At 45.0% G+C, this 21223-nt stretch overlaps 2 gene segments (V, D, J or C); both read left to right on the forward strand.

Annotated features, from left to right (window-relative positions):
• The first annotated feature begins 11117 nt into the window (after nt 1-11117).
• On the forward strand, nt 11118-11893 carry LOC120392904. The segment is given in 2 exon segments: nt 11118-11225; nt 11520-11893. Coding segments are annotated over 2 exon segments (423 nt in total).
• A 1990-nt stretch (nt 11894-13883) lies between these two features.
• LOC120392884 lies at nt 13884-15013 on the forward strand. The segment is given in 2 exon segments: nt 13884-14017; nt 14236-15013. Coding segments are annotated over 2 exon segments (372 nt in total).
• Nucleotides 15014-21223: the final 6210 nt, after the last annotated feature.

A 21223-nucleotide genomic window follows, 5' to 3' on the forward strand; every position in this document is an offset into this window, starting at 1 on the left:
GTCCCTTCCAGTCCTGTATCAGAGGGGTAGCCGTGTTAGTCTGGTTCTGTAGAAGCAGCAAAGAATCCTGTGGCACCTTATAGACTAACAGAAGTTTTGCAGCATGAGCTTTCGTGGGTGAATACCCACTTCTTCGGATGCAAAGTGGGTATTTGCACCCACGAAAGCTCATGCTGCAAAACTTCTGTTAGTCTATAAGCCACTGCTTGCATCCGAAGAAGTGGGTATTCACCCACGAAAGCTCATGCTGCAAAACTTCTGTTAGTCTATAAGGTGCCACAGGATTCTTTGCTGTTCCTTCCAGTCCTGTGATTCTATGATAGAATCTGCCATGTTCCCATGCCGCAGTGTGAACCTGGAAGTAGGACCCATTGGCCATGGAATAAACTGTCTGAAATTATTATCATCTCTGTTAAGCTGCTTAGCAGAGAGCTTTGTAGCTTGGTTAATGAGAGCTACTTACAAGACGAAGAGACGGGACCGGGATGTTGGCCCTCAGAACCATTATACATTATCTGCCCCCAATAAATGTATTCTCTGCCCTGTCTCCTTTCCTAGGTGCCCTGGGCAGGACTGGTATCAAGCAGCCAGCCACTGCAGAGACGTCTGGTGGAAGAGACCTGAACCTGACTTGCGCTCACCCCTCAGTTACAGACGAATGGATTTTCTGGTACCGGCAGTTCCCTAGGCAGGGACCTCAATTTATAGCTAAGGGATACAGCAAAACAAGTCCGAGCACCAACCCAGAGGGAGCTTTGCACATCTCTGAGGACAGAAAATCCAGCGCCCTGTCCCTGCGCAGGGTGCGGCTGGTAGACGCAGCGGTGTATTACTGTGCTCTGAGAGACACAGTGTGGCAGCCAGGGGCGGCCCCGTGCAATTAATATCCCACTCCGGGGCTGAGCAGCGGGGAGCGCCGAGAGAGGGGTCCTACCCGGGGAGAGAGGTGAAATGACTCAGGCATTTAAGGAACAAAAGAACCCTTACAAAATCTACATATCGATACACAAACGCCCCCACCCCTAGCCAATCAATTGCTAAGTCAAGGTGTCAAATCTTCAGCCCTGCTGAGTGAAGTCCCCTCTGTTGATAAATGCAAAGTAACGCACGCTGGGAAACAATCCCGACTACACATATAAAACGATGTGGTCTAAATTAGCTGTTACCACTCACAAAAGAGATCTTGGAGTCATGGATAGTTCTCTGAAAACATGCACTCAATGAGCAGTGGCACTCAAAAACTAACAATATTGGGCATCATTAGGAAAGAGACAGATAATAAGACAGAAAATATCATGTTGCCTCTATATAAATCCATGGTACTGCCACTTCTAGAATATTGTGTGCAGATGTGGTCACCCCCATCTCAAAAAAGATATATTGTAATTGGAAAAGGTTCAGAAAGGGGCAATAAAATTATTGAGAGTATGGAACAGCTTCCATATGAAGAGAGATTAACAAGACTTGGACTTTTGCTTGGAAAAGAGATGACTTTGGGGGATATGATAGAGGTTTATAAATTCATGACTGGTGTGGAGAAAGTAAATAATGAAGTGTTTTTCACACCTTCTCATAACAGAAAACCTAGCGGTCACCAAATTAAATTAATAGGCAGCAGGTTTAAAACAAATAAAGGGAAGTATTTCTTCTCACGATGCACAGTCAACCTGTGGAACTCTTTGTCAGAGGATGTTGTGAAGGCCAAGACCATAGCAGGATTTAAAAAATAACTAGATAAATTCATGCAGGATAGGTTCATCAATGACTATTAACTAGGATGGGCAGGAATGGTGTCCCTAGCCTCTGTTTGCCAGAAGCTGGGAATAAGGAACAGCAGGGGATGGAGCACTTGGTGATTACCTGTTCTGTTTATTCCCTCTGGGCCAGCTGACATTGGCCACTGTCAGAAGACAGGATACTGGGCTAGATGGACCTTTGGTCTGACCGGTTGTTCTTATCTTTTCTTACCCTGATGGGTACAGTACACTGAGAGTATATTAACATGAGGAAGTTTCATTAGTTTAATCACAGTCATTTTTATAGATTTTGTTAAATCAATGAAGGAGTGAGAAGATACTAAAGTTGGCTATGCAACACAATTATCACACTAAGATATAAAGTTTACTCTATTCCCCACAAATCTACCCCTTTCCCCCATCAATACACCCTATTTCATATCACTAGATCAAATTTTTCCCATCACCATTACACTATTTCCCATCAATATACCCTGTTTCTAACCAATGTACCGCTAATGCCCATTCATTTGCCCTATTTCTCAACAATATCTCCTATTTATAATCAGTATCCTCACATTTCCCATCAATATACTCTATATCCAATCAATGTATCACCATTGCTCATCAATGCATTTCCCCCCAACAAAATACCATATTCCTTATCAATAGACTCAGTTCCCACAAATGTACTCCTATTTATGATCAATATTCTCCATTCCCATAAATATCTCTCCCCATCCCATCAATATACCCCTATTTTCCATCATGACACTGCAGTTCAGTGGATGCCTTTGACCACAAGGAGGATCTGTTTCATCTTCACAATAATATTTCATCTCTGCATGACCCACACTTTCTTCTGATCTCTAGTGTCTTATGAATTCTGAGCCTCTCGCAGTCCAACCCCTCCTCTTTCTGTTCGAGCCCTGTTTAAAATACTGTCACTGCAGCTCAAGGAAACTGTCAGATGTGAAGGAACCACCCACTCAGGAGGCTGTTACCACCCACACAGACAGCTGAACAGGAAAAGGGAAGAACCAAACCACGATTTTCAGCTTTACTCCGAAACAGACAATATTCTGGTCTCTGTGAGAAATAAAAAGGCGGATCCCTTCCTGATAATTGGGTTTTGGGCGGGGTGTGTGTGTGATAAGAGCAGTTCGGGTTAAGAACCGGTGACTTCCCACCATGTTCTTTACCTCCGGGTCAATTATTTTGCTGGTTGCGATTTCAAGTAAGTAGCATTTTAATGTGTCCAGCTGGAAATATTTTCTATTGCCGTTTTGCCAAACCCAACTACTCTTAAAAAGCCGAGGCTCGGAAGGGTTAAATGTTTAAAGGGGCTGGATGTATTTAAGGTTAAGGTTACCCTAAATAATGGGGTATAGGGATCTAAATCACTTAGGGTGAGAACATTTAAAGTTGCTTAAGATTATAGTGTTTAGAATATATATTTTTTCTTCCCCCCCCTCCCACACAAGGGACCTTCGGGGACTCGGTCACCCAAACTGAAGGCACCGTTCTTGTCAAAGGAGGAGCACCTTTGGTTATTGAGTGTACCTATGAGTCTATCCTATTCCCTTATCTCCTCTGGTATATTCAACACCCCAATGAAGCACCGAAGTTATGGATGAGAGATAAAACATCAGGGGGTGGCCATGATGAAGGGGACAAACAGGGCTTCTTTGCTGACCATGTCCAAGACAAGAAATCCTTCCATTTGAAGAAAAACTCCAGCGAAGTGAACGACTCTGCGGTCTATTACTGCGCCTTCAGATACACCATGATTGCAACCAGAAGGGGAGCTGAACAAGAATCCAGAGAGGATGAAGCACAGAAACTCTAGACTTCTGTCTCTGAAAACAAAATCCAACATGTTATATTTTCATAACCTGACTTCATTATGGTATATAAAGTACCTCCAGGGAAAGCAGAGGAAAGAGCTGAAATGTAGTGGAGAGATGAATGAAAAGAACCATTGGCTGGAAGATAAACCCAGACAAATTCAAATGAGAAATAAAGTGTACTGTTAAAAAAAAAACAAAAACAAACAAACACAGAGAGGAGAATAAACCAACAAGGGAAAGGATGACTTCTCCATCTCTTGGCATCTTAAAAAGCAAGACGTTGCTTTTCTGGAATGTATGCTTTTGTCAAACACCGGTCGTTGGGCTCAATGCAGGGGTAACTGGATGACATTCTTATATCTTGTGTTACACAGGAAATCTGACTAGATAATCTACTCACCCCTTCAGGGGTTAGAAGCTATGACTCTCATAAAAACATAAGAATAGCCATGCTCTGTCAGACCAATGATCAATCTAGCCCAGTGTCCTCTCTTCCTACATTGGCCTGTGCCAGATGCTTCAATGAGAATGAACAGAAGGGGACAAATTACTCAATGCTCCATCCCATCATCAACCCAACTTCTGGCAGTCAGAGATTTAGGGAGTATAGGGTTGTGCATCTGACCATCTTGGTTAGTAGCCACTGACAGACCTGTCCTCCATGAACTTATCTAGTTCTTTTTTTAAGTGAGTTATACTTTTGACCTTCACAATATCCCCTGACAGAGTTGCAAAAGTTGACTGTGCATTGTGTGAATAAGTACTTATGCTTGTTTTAAACCTGCTGCCTATTAATTTCAATGAGCGACCTCTGGTTCTTGAGTTATGTGAAGGGCTTAAAAACAATTCCTTACTCACTTTTTTCAGACCGTTCATGATTTCATAGTCCTCTATATTATGAAACAGGATGAAACCTCATCTGGTGGAAATCTGTGTGGATCCATTTATCTACATGAAGTAAGGGTTTTTCAGGGTTCCCTCCCCACTCTGAACTCTGGGGTATAGATGTGGGGCTCCACATGAAAGACCCCCTAAGCTTATATTCCACCAGTTTAGGTTAAAAACTTACCCAAGGAACAAATTCCTTTCCTTGTCCTTGGATGGTATTGCTACCACCAGCAAGTGATTTAAACAAACATTCAGGGAGGGGCCACTTGGAGCCCTATCCCCCACCCAAATTATCCCCCCCAGCCTCTTCATCACCTTTCCTGGGGGGCCTTGAGAATAATATACCAACCAATAGGTTAATAAACTGAGCACAGACCAAATCCCTGGTTCTAGGACACTGAAAATCAATCAGGTTCTTAAAAGAAGAATTTTATTAAAAAATACAAAGGAAACACTGAAACTACATTGGGTAATACAACCAGCTGTGGTCTCAGCACAAGAGCTGCCTATTCTGGCTCAGCATGATGTCAGGCAAAAACTCCACCGAGCTCAGCGATTCTCCTGTGTATTACTGAGTTATGAGCCCCACACTGAGCCACAAGGCGTTCCAGGAGGTACAAAAACCTCCTCAGCCACCCAGGGGCTCCTTCCACCTTCATTCACCCTGAAAAAACAGGCTAAAGAAGCCCCTCGCTCTGTGCCCAAGGCCTCATTTCACCCCAGGGTTCCTTGTTCTATACAGAGTCTCTGGAGAGAGAGAGCGAGAAAGTGACTGGAGGTACCTAAAGACTAAGGTCTTGTATACATTGCAAGTTGGAGCACATTAAATCAGCCCTGGGTACCCTAACTCCTGAGGTGTCCACACTGACAAGGCACGTAGAGCACCCAGACTCTGCGGCGGGAGCACCCTTGGTAATCCACCTCCATGAGAGGCATAGAGCTTTCTGCGCCCGAGCTGGAGTGCCAAGGTGCCAGTGTGGATGCCCTGGTCTATTAATGCACTCTGATCGGTCTCCAGGAATTGTCCCAAAATGCCTGTTCTAGCCACTGTGGTCATCACTTTGAACTCTACTGCTCTGCCCTCAGGTGACCAACCCTCAGACCCGCCCTTTAAATTCTCTGGGAATTTTGAAAGTCCCCTTTCTGTTTTCTCTGCAAGGTGTGGAGTGCTCTCAGTGCATCTTTCCAGGTGACCATGCCTCCACACACCAGGCGATCCCCAGTATGGAGCAATGCTGAGGTGCTGGATCTCATCAGTGTTTGGAGGGAGGAAGCTGTCCAGTCCCAGCTGTGCTCCAGCTGTAGGAACTATGATACCTACAGGCAGATATCAAGGGCCATGATAGAAAGGGGTCATGACCATGACACACTGCAGTGCAGGGTTAAAGTGAAGGAGCTGTGGAACACCTACCACAAAGCACGGTATGCAAACCGCTGCTCTGGTGCTGGCCCCGCAACCTGCCAGTTCTACAAAGAGCTGGAAAAGATACTTGGGGGCGACCCCACCTCCACTTCACAAAGCACCATGGACACTTCAGAGGCCATGGCAGCCCAGAGTACAACAAGGCAGGAAGAGGAAAGCAGGAGCAAGGGTGCTGAGGACGAGGGGGGCCCAGAGCCAGAGGATGGCCCGGAACCCCTAGATGCATGAAACCAGGAGCTGTTCTCAAGCCAGGAGGAAGGTAGCTAGTTGCAGTGGGTGGTGCTTTGGGAAAAACAAACAGCACATAAGGTGCCCAGTAAGCAGCTTTTATTTTGAGAAGGGAGTTGTTCGGTGTGGGCTCTTGGTGCCAGGAGGGTTAGGGCTGCATGCCTGCCTAGATGCAGAATAGGGCGTTGATGTACTCTCTCACATCATGGTAATTGGCCTCAGTGATCTCATCGAAGGCCTCATGTAGAAGCTGGGCAATGCGCTTGCGCAGGTTCTTTGGCAGAACTATTGTGCTCCTTGTCCCAGTAAGGCTAACATGTCCACGCCACTGTGCCATGAGGGGCAGGGGGACCATTGCTGCACACAGGCAAGCTGCATATGGGTCAGGGCGGAAGTCACATTGTTGCAGAAGACCTTCCCTTGCTTCTCAGGTCACCCTCAGCAGCGAGATATCTTCCAGTACGAACCCACACTGTGGAAAATGTGGGGATTGTCTTCAGTATAGAAGACCCCTGCAGCTGCTGGCTCTCCCCAATGCACAGAAACCCAGAGGACAGTACATCCCTGGAATAATCAGTTCCCCCTGCCTCTGTAGTTACTCAACATTATGAGGCTCTTGTGGGTTATGGGTACTCGTCTTGGGACAGGCAGTTTGTGCTAATGTATGAACTGTGCTTGTCTTTAAGTTTGGCTGAATCATTGTTCTGTCTAGTGTTAACAGTGCTGCCTCTGTTAAATGTTGCATTTTGGCTTTACAGATGCAACCTTGAGATCCCAGCCATCATTGTTATCAATGACGGAAAGGCTGCACAGACACAGGAAGCGGCCATGAAGAAGCAAGGAGGACCTTTTGCATGAAGTCATGCAGCAGTACCTTACTGACAATAAAAAAAGTACAGGAGTGGTGGGAGACCCAAGGGAGGGTCCACAAGGAGACTGCAGATCACTGGCAACAAACAATGGAGTGGCTCCTAAGCATTATGGAGCACCAAGTGGACTTGATGCAGACGCTCATATCACTGCATACAGAGCAGATCCGCACCCACCCACCCCTGCAGCCCTTGTCCCAAAGCTCTTTCCCTTGTGCCCCATGTCACCACCAACCCAGTTTCCCCAACATCTGGTTTCTTATCACACCAGCTGCCTCCAACACCTTTACCTTCACTGCCCAGCCATGTAAACTATGACCTGTACCCACTGCACTCAACCCCCATCTCCATGCATTTTAGCCAGCCTGAAGTGCAGCACTCATTGCACGACACTCCAGACAGGAAGGTTGAATATGATAGCAGGACATTCACAAATCTGTGATTCTTCCATTTGCCTCCCCACCCCCTTGCCTAAACCTAACCCTAACCCGTCCCCTTCCCTGCTCCCACACACCACAGATGTGTCATGCCATGCGTGTTTCTCCAGCAGTTGTGTTTCTTTTCAATAAATGATTTTTTTTTGGTTTTGGAAACATTCTTCATTGCATTAAGTAAAAGATAGCATAGCCCAGGAGTAGGAACAGCAACAGGCACTGCAAGTCAGTGCATCATACATAGCAAACACAGATTCCTACTAACATTGGAACCACTGCACTTCACTCCAGTGCAGGGCACCAAACATTACTGGTGGCTTTCAGCCTCAAATTGCTCCCTCAAGGCATCCCTAATCCTTGCAGCCCTGCACTGGGCCCCTCTAATAGCCCTGCTCTCTGGCTGTGCAAATCCAGCCTCCAGGCTTTGAACCTCAGCGGTCCATGCCTGAGTGAAACTTTCACTCTTCCCTTCTCAAATGTTATGGAGCGCACAGCACACAGATATAACCATAGGGATCTTGTAATCAGCCAGGTCCAGCTTCCCATACAGACAGTGCCAGCAGCCCTTTAAATGGCCAAAAATACACTCAACTGTCATTCTACACTGACTCAGACTGTTGTTGAACCACTCCTTGCTGCTGTCAAGGATTCTTGTGTAGGGTTTCATGAGCCATGGCATTAACAGGTAGGCGGAGTCTCAAAGGATCACAATGGGCATGTCAACTTCCCCTATGGTGATCTTCTGGTCCAGGATGAAAGTCCCAGCTTGCAGCTTCCTGAACAGGCCTGTGTTCCGAAAGAAGCATGTGCCATGCACCTTTCTGGGCCAGCCTGCGCTAATGTCCATGAAATGCCTATGGTAATCCACAAGTGCCTGGAGAACCATAGAGAAATACACCTTCTGATTTATGTACTTGGAGGCTAGGTGATCTGGTGCCAGAATTGGAATTTGCATGCCATCTATTGCCCTTCCACAGTTAGGGAAACCCATTTGTGCAAAGCCATCCACAATGTCACAAATGTCGCTCAGAGTCACAGTTCTTCTTAGCAGGATGCTATTAATGGCCCTGCAAACTTGCATCAACATGATTCCAACAGTAGACTTCCCCACTCCATACTGGTTAGCGAATGATCGGTAGCTGTCTGGAGTAGCCAGTTTACAGATTGCAATCACCATGCACTTCTCCACTGACAGGGCAGCTCTCAATCTCAAGCTCAGCACACAGTCCCATGAAAGTGGTTTTCCTAATCAGAAAGTTCTGCAGCCACATTTTGTCATCCCAGACTTGTATGACAATGTGATCCCACCATTCAGGGTACGTCTACACTACGGGACTATTCTGAATTTGCATAAACCGGTTTTGTAAAACAGATTGTATAAAATCGAGTGCGCGCGGCCACACCAAACACATTAAATCGGTGGTGTGCGTCCACGGTCCGAGGCTAGAGTCGATTTCTGGAGTGTTGCACTGTGGGTAGCTATTCCGTAGCTATCCCATAGTTCCTGCAGCCTTCTCCGCCCCTTGGAATTTCCGGGTTGAGATCCCAGTGCCTGATGGGGCAAAAATCAATGGTGATGAGCATGTCCATGAATGCCTCAAGCAATCTTGTGTTGAATGCATTATGCATGTTGACATCATCATCAGACTCCTCACTGTCACTTTGTAGCTTAAGGAGTAATTAGACTGAAATTCATAATGTGCTTGGGCATCATTAGGTAAGGGACAGATAATAAGACAGAAAATATCATGTTGCCTCTATATAAATCCATGGTACAGCCACATCTCGAATACTGCATGCAGATATGGTCACCCCATCTCAAAAAAGGTATATTGGAATTGGAAAAGGTTCAGAAAGGGGCAATAAAATTATTGAGAGTATGGAACAGCTTCCATATGAAGAGAGATTAACAAGACTTGGACTTTTGCTTGGAAAAGAGATGACTTTGGGGGATATGATAGAGGTTTATAAATTCATGACTGGTGTGGAGAAAGTGAATAATGAAGTGTTATTCACACCTTAGTATAACAGAAAACCTAGGAGTCACCAAATGAAATTAATGGATAGCAGGTTTAAAACAAATAAAGGGAAGTATTTCTTCACACAAGGCACAGTCAACCTATGGAACTCTTTGCTAGAGGATGTTGTGAAGGCCAAGACCAGAGCAGGTTTTTAAAAAATAACTAGATCAGTTCATGGAGGATAGGTCCATCAGTGGCTATTAGCCAAGCTGGGCAGGGATGGTGTCCCTGGTGTCTGTTTGCCAGAAGCTGGGAATGAGCGACAGGAGATAGGTCACTTGATGATTCCTTGTTCTTTTCATTCCTTCTGGGGCACCTGGCATGGGTCACTGTCGGAAGACAGGATACTGGACTAGATGGACCTTTGGTCTGACCCAGTAGGGCCATTCTTATGTTATTTTCTTATGCTTAGGGTTAGATAAACTATAGTGGTAAATTAGGGTTTAGCTTTAGGGGCAAAGGATAATATTAATTAGGATATTAGGGGAAATTAGGGTTAGTGTTTAGGATAGAGATAGGAGTTTAATGTTCATTTTAGTGATTAGGGTTAGGTTAGAGTTAGAGTTTGTGGCATGTTGGGTGAAAGTTAGGGCTGGGGTGAAGTTTAGGTTCAGAATTAGGTTTATGAGCAGGGTCGGGGTAAGGGATTAGGTTATGATGATGTGGAAGTTAGAGTTCGGGTTAAGGATAAAAGTTCAGAGTTAATATCAGGGTTAGGGGCTAAGTTTATCATTAGCATTTTGAGTTATGGTTTAGCACTAAAGGTTGCTCACAATTTTAAAAGGAAACTAGGGAATGCAGGACCACAGTGGATCAGGCTCCATCTAGTCCAATATTGTTTCTCCAACTGTAGACAGTAGGAGATGCTTCGAAGGAAAGTGCAAGGAACAAAAAGCAAAGACACAGATTTTAAAGGCACCACATCCAAAGAAAAAATCTGTTTTTGCTTTTCTGTGCATCAGGAAAAGGAAGGGATACAGCTGTGGATATAGAGAGGGACAGATCTGCAGGATTATTGACCACCCTAATTATTAAAAGGATCATGCATTTGTTTCTCTCCTTCGTGGTTGTGATAAGCCTTGGTTTAAGTAAGTGTAGCTTCATTTGGCCAACTGATATATTCTATCATTTGTCATTTTATAAACTATATTTTTGTACATGATGAAGACATTCTGTTCTGCATAGATTTTGGTCTCGAGATGTAGAATACTATATTAGAAAAGGTGTAAAGTTAGGGTCAAAAATATAGATACAGAAAACTGAAAAGTATGTTTCTTCCTTATGTTTAATAGCTCTCCATTTATCCTCAGTTTGAAGGCTTTTTACATCTGATCTAAATAGATGTCAACAACAACAAAAGCGAGGGGACAAAGTTTTCATGATCATAAGTAAAGTTGGGAATAGAACGAGGTGCCACGGGACTTTTTGTTGCTGGTTTTATTTGACATTCACTAGAGGGCACTCCACACCTTCATATCCATATTTTAATTTACATTACGGTGTGTGTGTGAGAGAGAGAGAGAGAAAGTAACTTGGAATCAGAAGCTGAATGAGTTTGCCTCGTTGTGTAGCGTCACAAGCTGAGAGGGAGGAGACAAAGGTAAGAAGGAAGCAGATTTCATCTTTAGGACATGAATGATCATTTTCAAAAACACAGAGGAGGAAGAGATATTCCATAACTAGCTGCTGATCGTAGTAACAACACAAGAATAACCTGAAGCTGCAAAATGCGCGTGTACGTGGCTGTACAGCTCTGGCTTCTGCTTCCGCAACCAGGTGAGGCTAAAATCTTTCATTTGAAATAAAGGCATTTACAAAGAAAAAAAAAAGGTCTCTCAGCAAAGAAATCGTAGGAGGAATTTTGTTTTCCTTTGCAAAGAGACAGTCAGGTTAGCATCATCAGTGTGTTGGGAATGGAAAGAGATGTTTTTAAGGTGTGACTCGGAGCTACATATGCAGAGGCTGAAATTTTCACAGGAGCACAAGGGAGTGAGGGGTCCAAGTGGCACTGAGTTTAAAAGTTCCAGCCACACATAGATCGATGTTTAAAGCTTTTCTTTCCCTCCACAGGTCTTGCACAAAGTGACTCCGTGGACCAGTCTCCTCCAGAAGTGAGAGTCTCAGAGGGGCAAAGTGTCACTTTACACTGTAATTTCACCACCGCTGACCCAAACCCGTATCTGTTTTGGTACCGGCAGTATCCGAACCAGCCTCCCCAGCATATACTGACTAAAGCGAAGTTTGATGCTCTGGATCAGACGCTTGTCCAGGGAAAATTCTCAGCATCTTTGTACATGGCTAATAGGACGGTTCCCTTCCAGATTGAGGCTGTTTCTCACCAGGAGAGCGCTGAGTATTACTGTGCTCTGAGACCCACAGTGGGGGAGAACTGCACCTCCGCTCCTACAAAAAGTTGCTTAGGGAAACATGATAGAATCGTATAAACCCGGGGCTGGAAGGGACCTCGAGAGGCAGCTACTCCAGCCCCCTGTGATGAGGCAGAACCAAATGTACAAGGATTAACCTGGACAGGTGTTTGTCTAATCTGTTCTTTAAAATAAACTGTTCCCCCCCCCCCCGCATATTCTGTTAATCTTCTCTAAAAATATTTAGTTCCGGCACTTTGCCCTACTGTATATTCTTCTGTTTTTTAATTATTAATGAAGATTCTTTGGATTAAAATACATTTTTATTGAAAAGACTGTAAGCCATAAATGGAAAAGGTTAGAACAAGGGTTACTAATTTAGTTTAACTTTTAATAATTTGTCACTACTATAATTTCAGATGAATGAAAGCTATATTCAGGAGCCCTCCCCCAGAGTTATGACATATATCAGGCAACAAGTTTATCAGAACAGGTCTGGCACTTCTAGGGAAGAGGAGAACTCTATCTATAAACGTGTAACCAATAGGCTAAAACAGGGATCGGCAACCTTTGGCACGCGGCTCCCCAGGGAAAGCACCTGGCAGGCCAGGCAGGTTTGTTTACCTGCCGCGTAAGCAGGTTCCGCCAATCCCGGCTCTCACTGGTCGTGGTTCCCCGCTCCAGGCCAGGGAGTGGCGGGAAGTGGCGGCCAGCACATCCCTCAGCCCGCGCAGCTTCCCGCAGCACCCATTGGCATGGAGCGGCGAACCGCGGACAGTGGGAGCCACTATCGGCTAAACCTGCGGCAGAAGGTAAAGAAACCAGCCCATCAGGGTGCTTACCCTGGCGAGCCCCGTACCAAAGGTTGCCGATCCCTGGGCTAAAACGTGTTTACATCACCAACAAGACGCATGGCGGTGCATTCACTCCCCCCCCCCCCCCCACGAAATCCAATACACCTGAGCCCGGTTTAATCCAAGCCAACTCTACTCAAATCAAGCCAACCTGGCTAGACCCTGTATCCAGCTGAGCCGATCCCAACACAATCCAATCAAGCCCAACTCAAAGCAGTGCAACCTAACTCAGTTAAATGAAATTCAATCCCCAAACCCAACTCTGATGATTACAGCCCAAACCAACCGAATCCAAACCCATGGAAACTCAGTTCAACTCCATCCATTTCAACCCCCCCGCCTCCCCCCCCCAAAACTGAAAGAAACCCAACCCAGTCGAATTCAGCGCAACACAATCCAAGCAAAAGCACAGACGAAAGCCCCGAACATTTTCTCAGCAAGACTGAAGCCTTTTGAACTATTTTAATGAACAGTAAAATGTTGCATTGTTATGTCCCACGGCCACCCACCTCCCTGCCTAATCTCAGCTGAAAATAGACCCCACTGTTTGTAACAGCCCTAAAAGTTTACAGCTCACAGGTGGGTGCCCGGTTCTCAGTAAAGAACTCCCAGAACGGGAATTCCTTTTCCAGCCGGATCCCGCAAAGCTCAATACTCGGGTATTCAGGGAATCCTTCGATGTCTGTGTGCATTAACCCCGACTTTTCCGGGATGAGGTCCATGAGCGCACTCGGGTATAACTTATCCTCCAGGGGGTCTTTTGGAAAGAATTAAACTTGAATAATTAATTGTGATATGTGCAGATATTAAATATACATAATATATTTCTAAAAGAATTTCGCTTCAGTGTTTTTGAAATATCCGATATTTCAGAAACATTGAAGCCAAATTCTTTTAGAAAAAAAATCAGTGGGACTCCACACTCTTTGTGCACCGGTGAAACAAGAATCCTTGAGAAACTGGTTGTAGGGAAGTGGGGTCCTAGATTTCTCCGTCATATAATTTACTCTTTGTATCACAAATCACTGTGTTTCCTACTTAATGTAAACGCCTGCAAAGAAAGTCGCACTTACCTTCAAATCAAGAGACGTTACAGAAGGTCTGAGAACAACGTTCACAAGCGGAACCAACCTCTCTTCGTTTCCTGTGGGTTAGGGAGGGATATCGCTTCTACATCCGCCCTTAGTAGGCCAGTGGCTGAAGAAACGCGGCGAGTTTAACACATGCAGGCAGGACGCTGTCTCCTCAGGGCTGAAGGGTTCCGGGTAGGACTGAAACCTGAGCCGCTCTGCTTACACAATGAGCGAACGTTTGATGTTCGGCCTTTTAATTTTCACTCTATATCCAGGTAGTTGGTCGTCCAGTTAAGCTGATTACTCCCAAATTTCTCTCTCATTCTCTTTTTCTCTCTCTCACACACACACACACACACCTCCGCCTTTGCAGTGTGTGTGTGTGTCTCTCTCTCTCTCCCCCCATACTCCTCTCTCAGTCTACTAAAGTATAGAAATGAGCACTCAGACTGCACACAACTGCTATATTTTCTCTTTCTATTTCTTGTTGCAGGTGCTGTGCTGGGTGACTCGGTCCAGCCCAGGGAACCCCGGATGTCTGGAGCTGAAGGCGGCTCCGTGACCCTCAGCTGTTCTTATGAAACCAGCTACACTGCTGGTGTCTATCTCTACTGGTACCGTCAGTACCCGAACCGAGCCCCGCAGTACATCCTGCGGAGAGGAACGAAGGAAGCCAGATCTGGCAGTGATACCTCAGACTTCGCCCAGCAGAGGTTTTCTTCCCAGGCTGATGGCAACTCCACTGCTCTGAACATCACAGCGCTGGAGCTGGCGGACACCGCGGTGTATCTCTGCGCCCTGCAGCGGGCACAGTGACAGAGCCACGGAGCAGAGCTGCACAAAAACCCTCCCCTTCCCTTCGCCTTCAGGGGCTCGGCATGGACAAGGGACCAGAGAGAGCGTCCCCGTGACCCAGCATTCGCCCCCAGTGAGGGATGCAGCGCTGGGCCACAGCTCAGACAGCTCGGTGCTGTCCTCCCTGTCAACATCTCGGCGATACATTACATATCTATCCATAAATACATGTCAATGCATCGATGCCTTCCTGCCTTCCGCACGGCTCTTAAATCCCAGCCCAAATGTCTAAACGCAGCGGGGTCTGTGTCTTGTCAGTGTCTGGGCAGCAACCAGGACAATGGGGCCCCGATATCAGCTGAGGCTAGATGTACCCACAGTGCTCCTCCTCCTCCTCATGCCCCGCACTCATCGCAGAACTTGGGCGTTTTATACAATTACTTAATGACAAAAGACTCGGAGATCCAAAAAGTCAAAACTATGTGACCATTAAGACATGATACTGACATTTCATTTGTCAAAGTAAACAGACTTAAATCAAACTCCAGTAGGTTTCCAAGCAGTATTGTTCTTAACTGAGTTTCACAGCTAGGCAAAGGATTATCAGTGGAAATATTTTTACCTGGTGTTTGTGTTTGTGTGTGTTGAAATCCTCATTTATTGACTTTTACTGCTAGAAATCTAATCCCCCGCAAGCCTATGTATAGGGCATAAAAAGTATGCTCATCTAGTGGATTCATTTGGCAAAGTTTTATGACCGGTTGCTAGCCTGATGTCAAGTCTCCTGCTTTTTCAGTCGGGCTTGGGAGTAGCATACTTACAACCACTAATGCTAGCCACTAAGCAGGTGTTAAATGGCGAAGTCTAGGGAGAAGATCTTTTTTTTTCTTAAGAAGCAGCGAAACATTTTCCCCAACCTCCTGTAACTATGAAATGGCTTGTAGGAATAATCTTTGAAATAATCTCTTCTGGAGATAAGTAACACGGAGATACACAGATTTTTAAATTTGACCCGTTGGATAACAAGGGCTAGAGAAGTTCTCCCAATGACTCCCGCACCAGACCCATAACTTATGATGGACCTAGAGAAGCGTGAGAAATTCCATGTGAAATTAATCCTTTCCCCCACTCCAGAGAAATATCTGAATGGTTTCTGGAGGATAGGTCCATCCATGGCTATTAGACAAGATGTTCAAGGATGCAACCCCATGCTCTTGGTGCTCCTAAATGTCTGATTCTAGGACTGGACGACAGGGGATGGATCACTTGATGATCACCCTGTTCTGTTCATTCCCTGGGAAGAACCTGGCATTGGCCACAGGATACGGGGCTTAATGGACCATTGGCCATACCAGATCATTCTTAAGTTTTCTTGCTCGTTTTTCAAATTTGCTTGCATGATTTATTATGTCCACTAGGAGGCGTTCCTGACGTTCTGGTAATTATATTTTACAGTGTATTTTATTTATTTAAGGTGAAATTCAATCAGGCAAGTCCCTGGCCAACATTTATTTCGCAACTCTAAAGTCATAAAGAGGGGGAAGTCACAGAGAGGGCACTTTTACAGCAGACACATTCTCTTAATGCACAAATCAGGAGAAAAAAACCCCTAATAACTCCATAAAGAGCCTAGTAAAAAGGAGGAGAATTTGAAGCTGCAAAATGGTCTTCTTCCTTGCTCTACAGACCCGCCTTCTACTTGTGAGGTCAGGTGAGCTAAATGTTCATTTTTATTGAATTTATTGCGTTTCTTAAGAGCTACAGCAGTCCTGCTATAACAGGCTCGGTTTTTCAAAGAAGCCTAGGGAATTAGGAACCCAGTTTCCTAACCACCTTTTGAAAATACCACATCATTATTTAAAAAAGAAACTAGATTTTCTGAACCACAAAACCGTAAAGTTTTATGGGAACAACTTTCCTTTTCTGATACTTTATTTTAATGGAAACCAGTTTCTACGTAAGATCATCAGAAACTTTTGTGTAAAACTATGAAGGAATACATATAGTTACTTTATTGCCTTTTTTTCTTTCGACAGGTCTTGTTCAAAGTAATTCTGTGTTTCCATCTCCTGAAGAAATGCAAATCTCTGAGGGGCAACACGCAACATTGCAGTGTAATTTCACCGCCGCTTTCACCAGACCAAATCCGCTCTGGTCCAATCAGTGCCTGAACCGACCACCCCAGAATGTATTGGCAGCGTATCAATCTCCTGCTGAGAAGAACACGGTCACCGCTGGAACATTTTCATCAGTTTTGTTCCACGCTAATAAGGCGGTTCCCTTGAAGACTGAGGCGGTGTCCCTGCAAGGAACAGCCGTGTATCACCGTGCTGTGAGGTACGCAGTGGGGCAGAGCTGCATCTCCGGCGATACGAGAAGTGATCGAGGTGCTCACACACACCCAGAGTGGCAGAGGCTGTTTTTCTATCTGACTCTTTTTTTATGACCCGTCTCTGCCAAGTTCAGTTCCTTCTGCTCTTCTCGTGTCTGGGAGGATCTTTCCGTTTCTACCCCTGTGCGGTGTTATAGCCTCCATCCTGTGCAAACCAAGCCCGACGCGATATTATCTCCGTTATATTATTGTGAGTTAATAAATACATGAATTTACAAACTTTCCATGAAAATATTTGTTGTCAATAAAACAAATCACTCCATAAAACTTGAAAAATGGTAACGGGATCTCCTGCAGCTAGAAAATAAACTGGGCGAGGTTCTGATCTCTGTTCCATCACCGCAACTGTGATCTAACTAATCGGGGCAGCGGGTTCTTCATTGTGAAGCGTCAGCTCCACTAAAATCAACATCCATCCACTCAGGTCTCTCTGTCCGTCAGTCTTTCTGTTCGCCTATCTTCTTACACAAGGTAGTCTCTCTGATTCCCTGGTGAGGCAAAGTCCATTTCATGTTTAAACATATTAACTATTGCATAGAGACAGTCACAGCAACAAACAAACCTTTTTGAAAGTTGCAGCGGGCGGAAGAGCCACCAAACAGAGATGGTTTCCCATAGACATCAGTAGCAAACACCACTCCCCTCCCCTAGATTCCTCTGGCTTTGGGCATTGGGGTCAGATCCGCCCCCCTCGACTTTTCAGGGCGGCAGGTTGGTCGGTTTATAACATTCAGCCAACAATCCCCTGGCTTCGCTGTTGTGTTTTCACCGCCTCTTTGTGACTCTAAGAGCAAAGTCCGCTAAACAAAGGCCATGCGTTTTGTTCTAAACCTTTTTATATTCACTCTGTATCCTGGTAATTGAGCTGTTAGCTTTATTCATGCAGCCTGGCTCGCTGCTAATTAAACCCTCTCTCTCTCCTCCCAAACCCAGAACCAATCCACCAGCTGTCTCCGTTTCTCTGCAGCACTTTCTCCATTTCAGTCTATCCGCTGTTTTATATATGTCCCTCACTGTCTGCCTGCTTGTAGTCCCCTTTTCCCCTTCCACGCTCCCTCTCTCGGTTCGGCACTCCGCTTGTCTGGAACTGGTACATCGTATTCATTTATTTATTTCTTGTCGCAGGTGCTGCGCTGGGTGATTCGGTCCAGTCCAAGGAACCCCAAGCGTCTGGAGTAGAAGGAGGCTCGGTGACACTCAGCTGTTCCTACAATACCACCGATTTTTCGGGCGTCTATCTCTACTGGTACCGACAGTCTCCTAACCGAGCCCCGCAGTACATTCTGCGGAGAGGAACCAAGGTGTACGCTACTTATAGCGAAAAGGCGGATTTCGCCCAGGAGAGGTTTTCTTCCCAGGCTGCTGAGAGCTCCACAGTTCTGAACATCACAGCCCTGGAGCTGGCGGACACAGCGGTGTATCTCTGCGCCTTGCAGCGGGCACAGTGACAGAGCTACGGAGCCGAGCTGTACAAAAACCCTCTCTTCCTTCCCATTCACCGGCCCTGCACTGGGGAGAAACAGGCGTCCCCAAAGCCCCGCAGTCTCCCCCAGTCGCAGGTACAGATACAGCTTTGCTCTAGGTGACAGGCAATTACAGACAGCGGCTGTCCCAGCCCCACATCCTGCTCGCTCGCAGGAAAGCTTCGGGCTGAAGAATCTGGTAAAATTCTGTTTCACCCATAGAAACCTGGACAAATGACTAGGAGCGAGATTGTAAAGGTATTTAGGTGCTTAAACATGCGGAGAGGCACCTAGGGACGGGTTTTAAAAAGGAATTTAAGTGCCTACTGGGATTTTAAAAGGTGCCTAACACCCATTGAAATCAATGAGATTGAGACACCTACGTGCTTTTGAAAAAAATCTCACTAGATGCCTAAATATCTTTAAGATCTGCCCCCAGCGCAGTGGCTCGCCACTTTCCAGACTACTTCACTCCTTTCAGGAGTCTGATTTCCCTTGCACATCCCATGTTTTCACTTCACTTAAAACTACTCACTTAAAAAACAGATTTAAAAATAGCAGAATGGCACACCCAGACTATTGCTGAAAAAATGCTTTCTTTCCCATTTTGTCTGCATGACGTTTTAATTTGTACTGAATCGGCTAGTTCTTTTGATGGAGCCTGTTGTAAAACAAGGCAAATGTCTAGATGAGTTGATGTACCCCCTGGAAGGTCTCTGTGTACCTCTGGTTGAGAACCACTGCCTTAGTGGGATTTTTGAAAGCACCTAGTGCAAATTTTTAAGCATGTTAAGAAGCAGACACTTGCTATATACTCGACTTTAGGCATCCAAACACCACTAAAATATTCTCCTTGGTGGGAATTTCAAGAGTGACTCACCAATTTATGTGCCTAACTCCTTGGCTTACTTTTGGAGTGCTATAGCGAGCTATAACAACACCATATAATCAGCCATCACAAACACTTAAAAAATCCCTTCTCTCCCAACACTGAGGAAATCACCTAAGCATAAGAACATAAGAAAGGCCACACTGGGTCAGACCAAAGGTTCATCTAGCTCAGTAGCCTGTTTTCCGTGTGATCCGTGACCAGTGCCAGGTGCCCCAGAGGGAATGAACAGAACAGGAGTCATCAAGTGATCCATCCCCAGTCACCCATTCCCAGCTTCTGGCAAACAGAGGCTAGGGACACCAGCCCTGCCCATCCTGGCTAATAGCCATTGATGGACCTATCCTCCATGAAGTTATTTAGTTCTTTTTTTTTACCTTGTTATGCTTTTGGCCTTCACAGCATCCTCTGGCAAGGAGTTCCACAGGTTGACTGTGTGTTGTGTGAATAAATACTTCGTTTTATTTATTTTAAACCTGATGCCTATTAATTTAATTTGGTGACCCTTAGTTCTTATGTTATGAGAAGTAGTAAACAGCAATTTCTTATCTACTTTCTCTACACCAGTCATGATTTTATAGATCTCTATCATATCTTCCCTTAGTCATCTTTTTTCCAAGCTGAAAGGTCCCAAGCTTATTAACTTCTCCTCACAGGGAAGCTGTTTCATACCCCTAATAATTTTTGTTGCTGTTTTCTGACCCTTTTCCAATTCCATTATATCTTTTTTTCCGATGGGGCAACCACATCTGCACACAGTATTCAAGATGTGGGCGTACCATGGATTTATAGAGAGGCAATATGATATTTTCTGTCCTATTATCTATTTCTTTCCTAATGATTCCCAGTATTCTGCTCGGTTTTTTTGACTGCCGCTGCACGTTTTGTGGATGTTTTCAGACAACTATCCACAACGACTCCAAGATCTCTTTAGACCCCATCATTTTAAATTTATAGTTGGGATTATGCTTTCCAAATACTTTGCATTTATCAACATTAAATTTAATCTGCCAAAGCAGGTGTTTAAGTCGTAGGGAGTGACTAATGGTGTTTTCCTGCATGAAGGTCACTGATCATTAATTACACAGCAGGCACTTATGTAATGATGATTAAAATTACTTGCCAAAACATAGGAGCAATAATTCATTGATACGTTTTTGGGCAGTGATGACCCTTTTATAATTCTGTGTTTGCACAGGGCCTAGCACAATAGATTCCTGATCTAAGACTAGGTCTTCTAAGGGCACCTGGAATACACTTAGTGTACAGCACCTAACATAATGGGGTCCTGCTCTGGGACAGGGCTGTTGTGTCAATAATCACTTATAATCATGAGCTCAGAGCAGGCAAGTTCTATGTGGAGAAGAATAGTGCGAAGATAATTGATAGCTTCTTTATCAACAAACCTTTTCCCCAAAGCCCATAATTCAGGACTGGCTGATAGGAATAATCTGTTTAAAGCAGAAAAGGGTCTCTCTGCTTGAGCTAAGCACCGTATCTACAAACCGAGATTTTAAGGGCAGAAGAAGGGAGCACTGTGCCCATGTAGTCTGATCTCCTGGATGACGCAGGGGAGAGAATATCACCCAACGATTCCTACTTGCAGCCCATATTTTGTGGTTGAACTGGAGCAGCATGAGAAATTCCATTTAACAATAAGACTTTTTAGTCGCAGAAAGGTCTCTGAAATGTCTTTCTTGTTGGCTTTTGATATTTTCTTGCATGGTTTCTTACAGCCACTAGTGGGCGTCATAGTGACGTTTCACATGACAATAGATATTTCGTTCTATAACAATATCGGAGACAAACTGATTGACAGAAGATCCCTTGTGATTGTGACTTCAGCATCATAAGACGGGCGGGGAAGATAGGAGGTGGCCTCAGAAAGAGCAGATCTAACATTTAAAGCCGGAATTAACATTTAAACAAATTAAAGGAAGAA

The sequence above is a fragment of the Mauremys reevesii genome, unplaced genomic scaffold (genome assembly GCF_016161935.1).
Source record: "Mauremys reevesii isolate NIE-2019 unplaced genomic scaffold, ASM1616193v1 Contig121, whole genome shotgun sequence".
Taxonomy (NCBI): domain Eukaryota; kingdom Metazoa; phylum Chordata; order Testudines; family Geoemydidae; genus Mauremys; species Mauremys reevesii.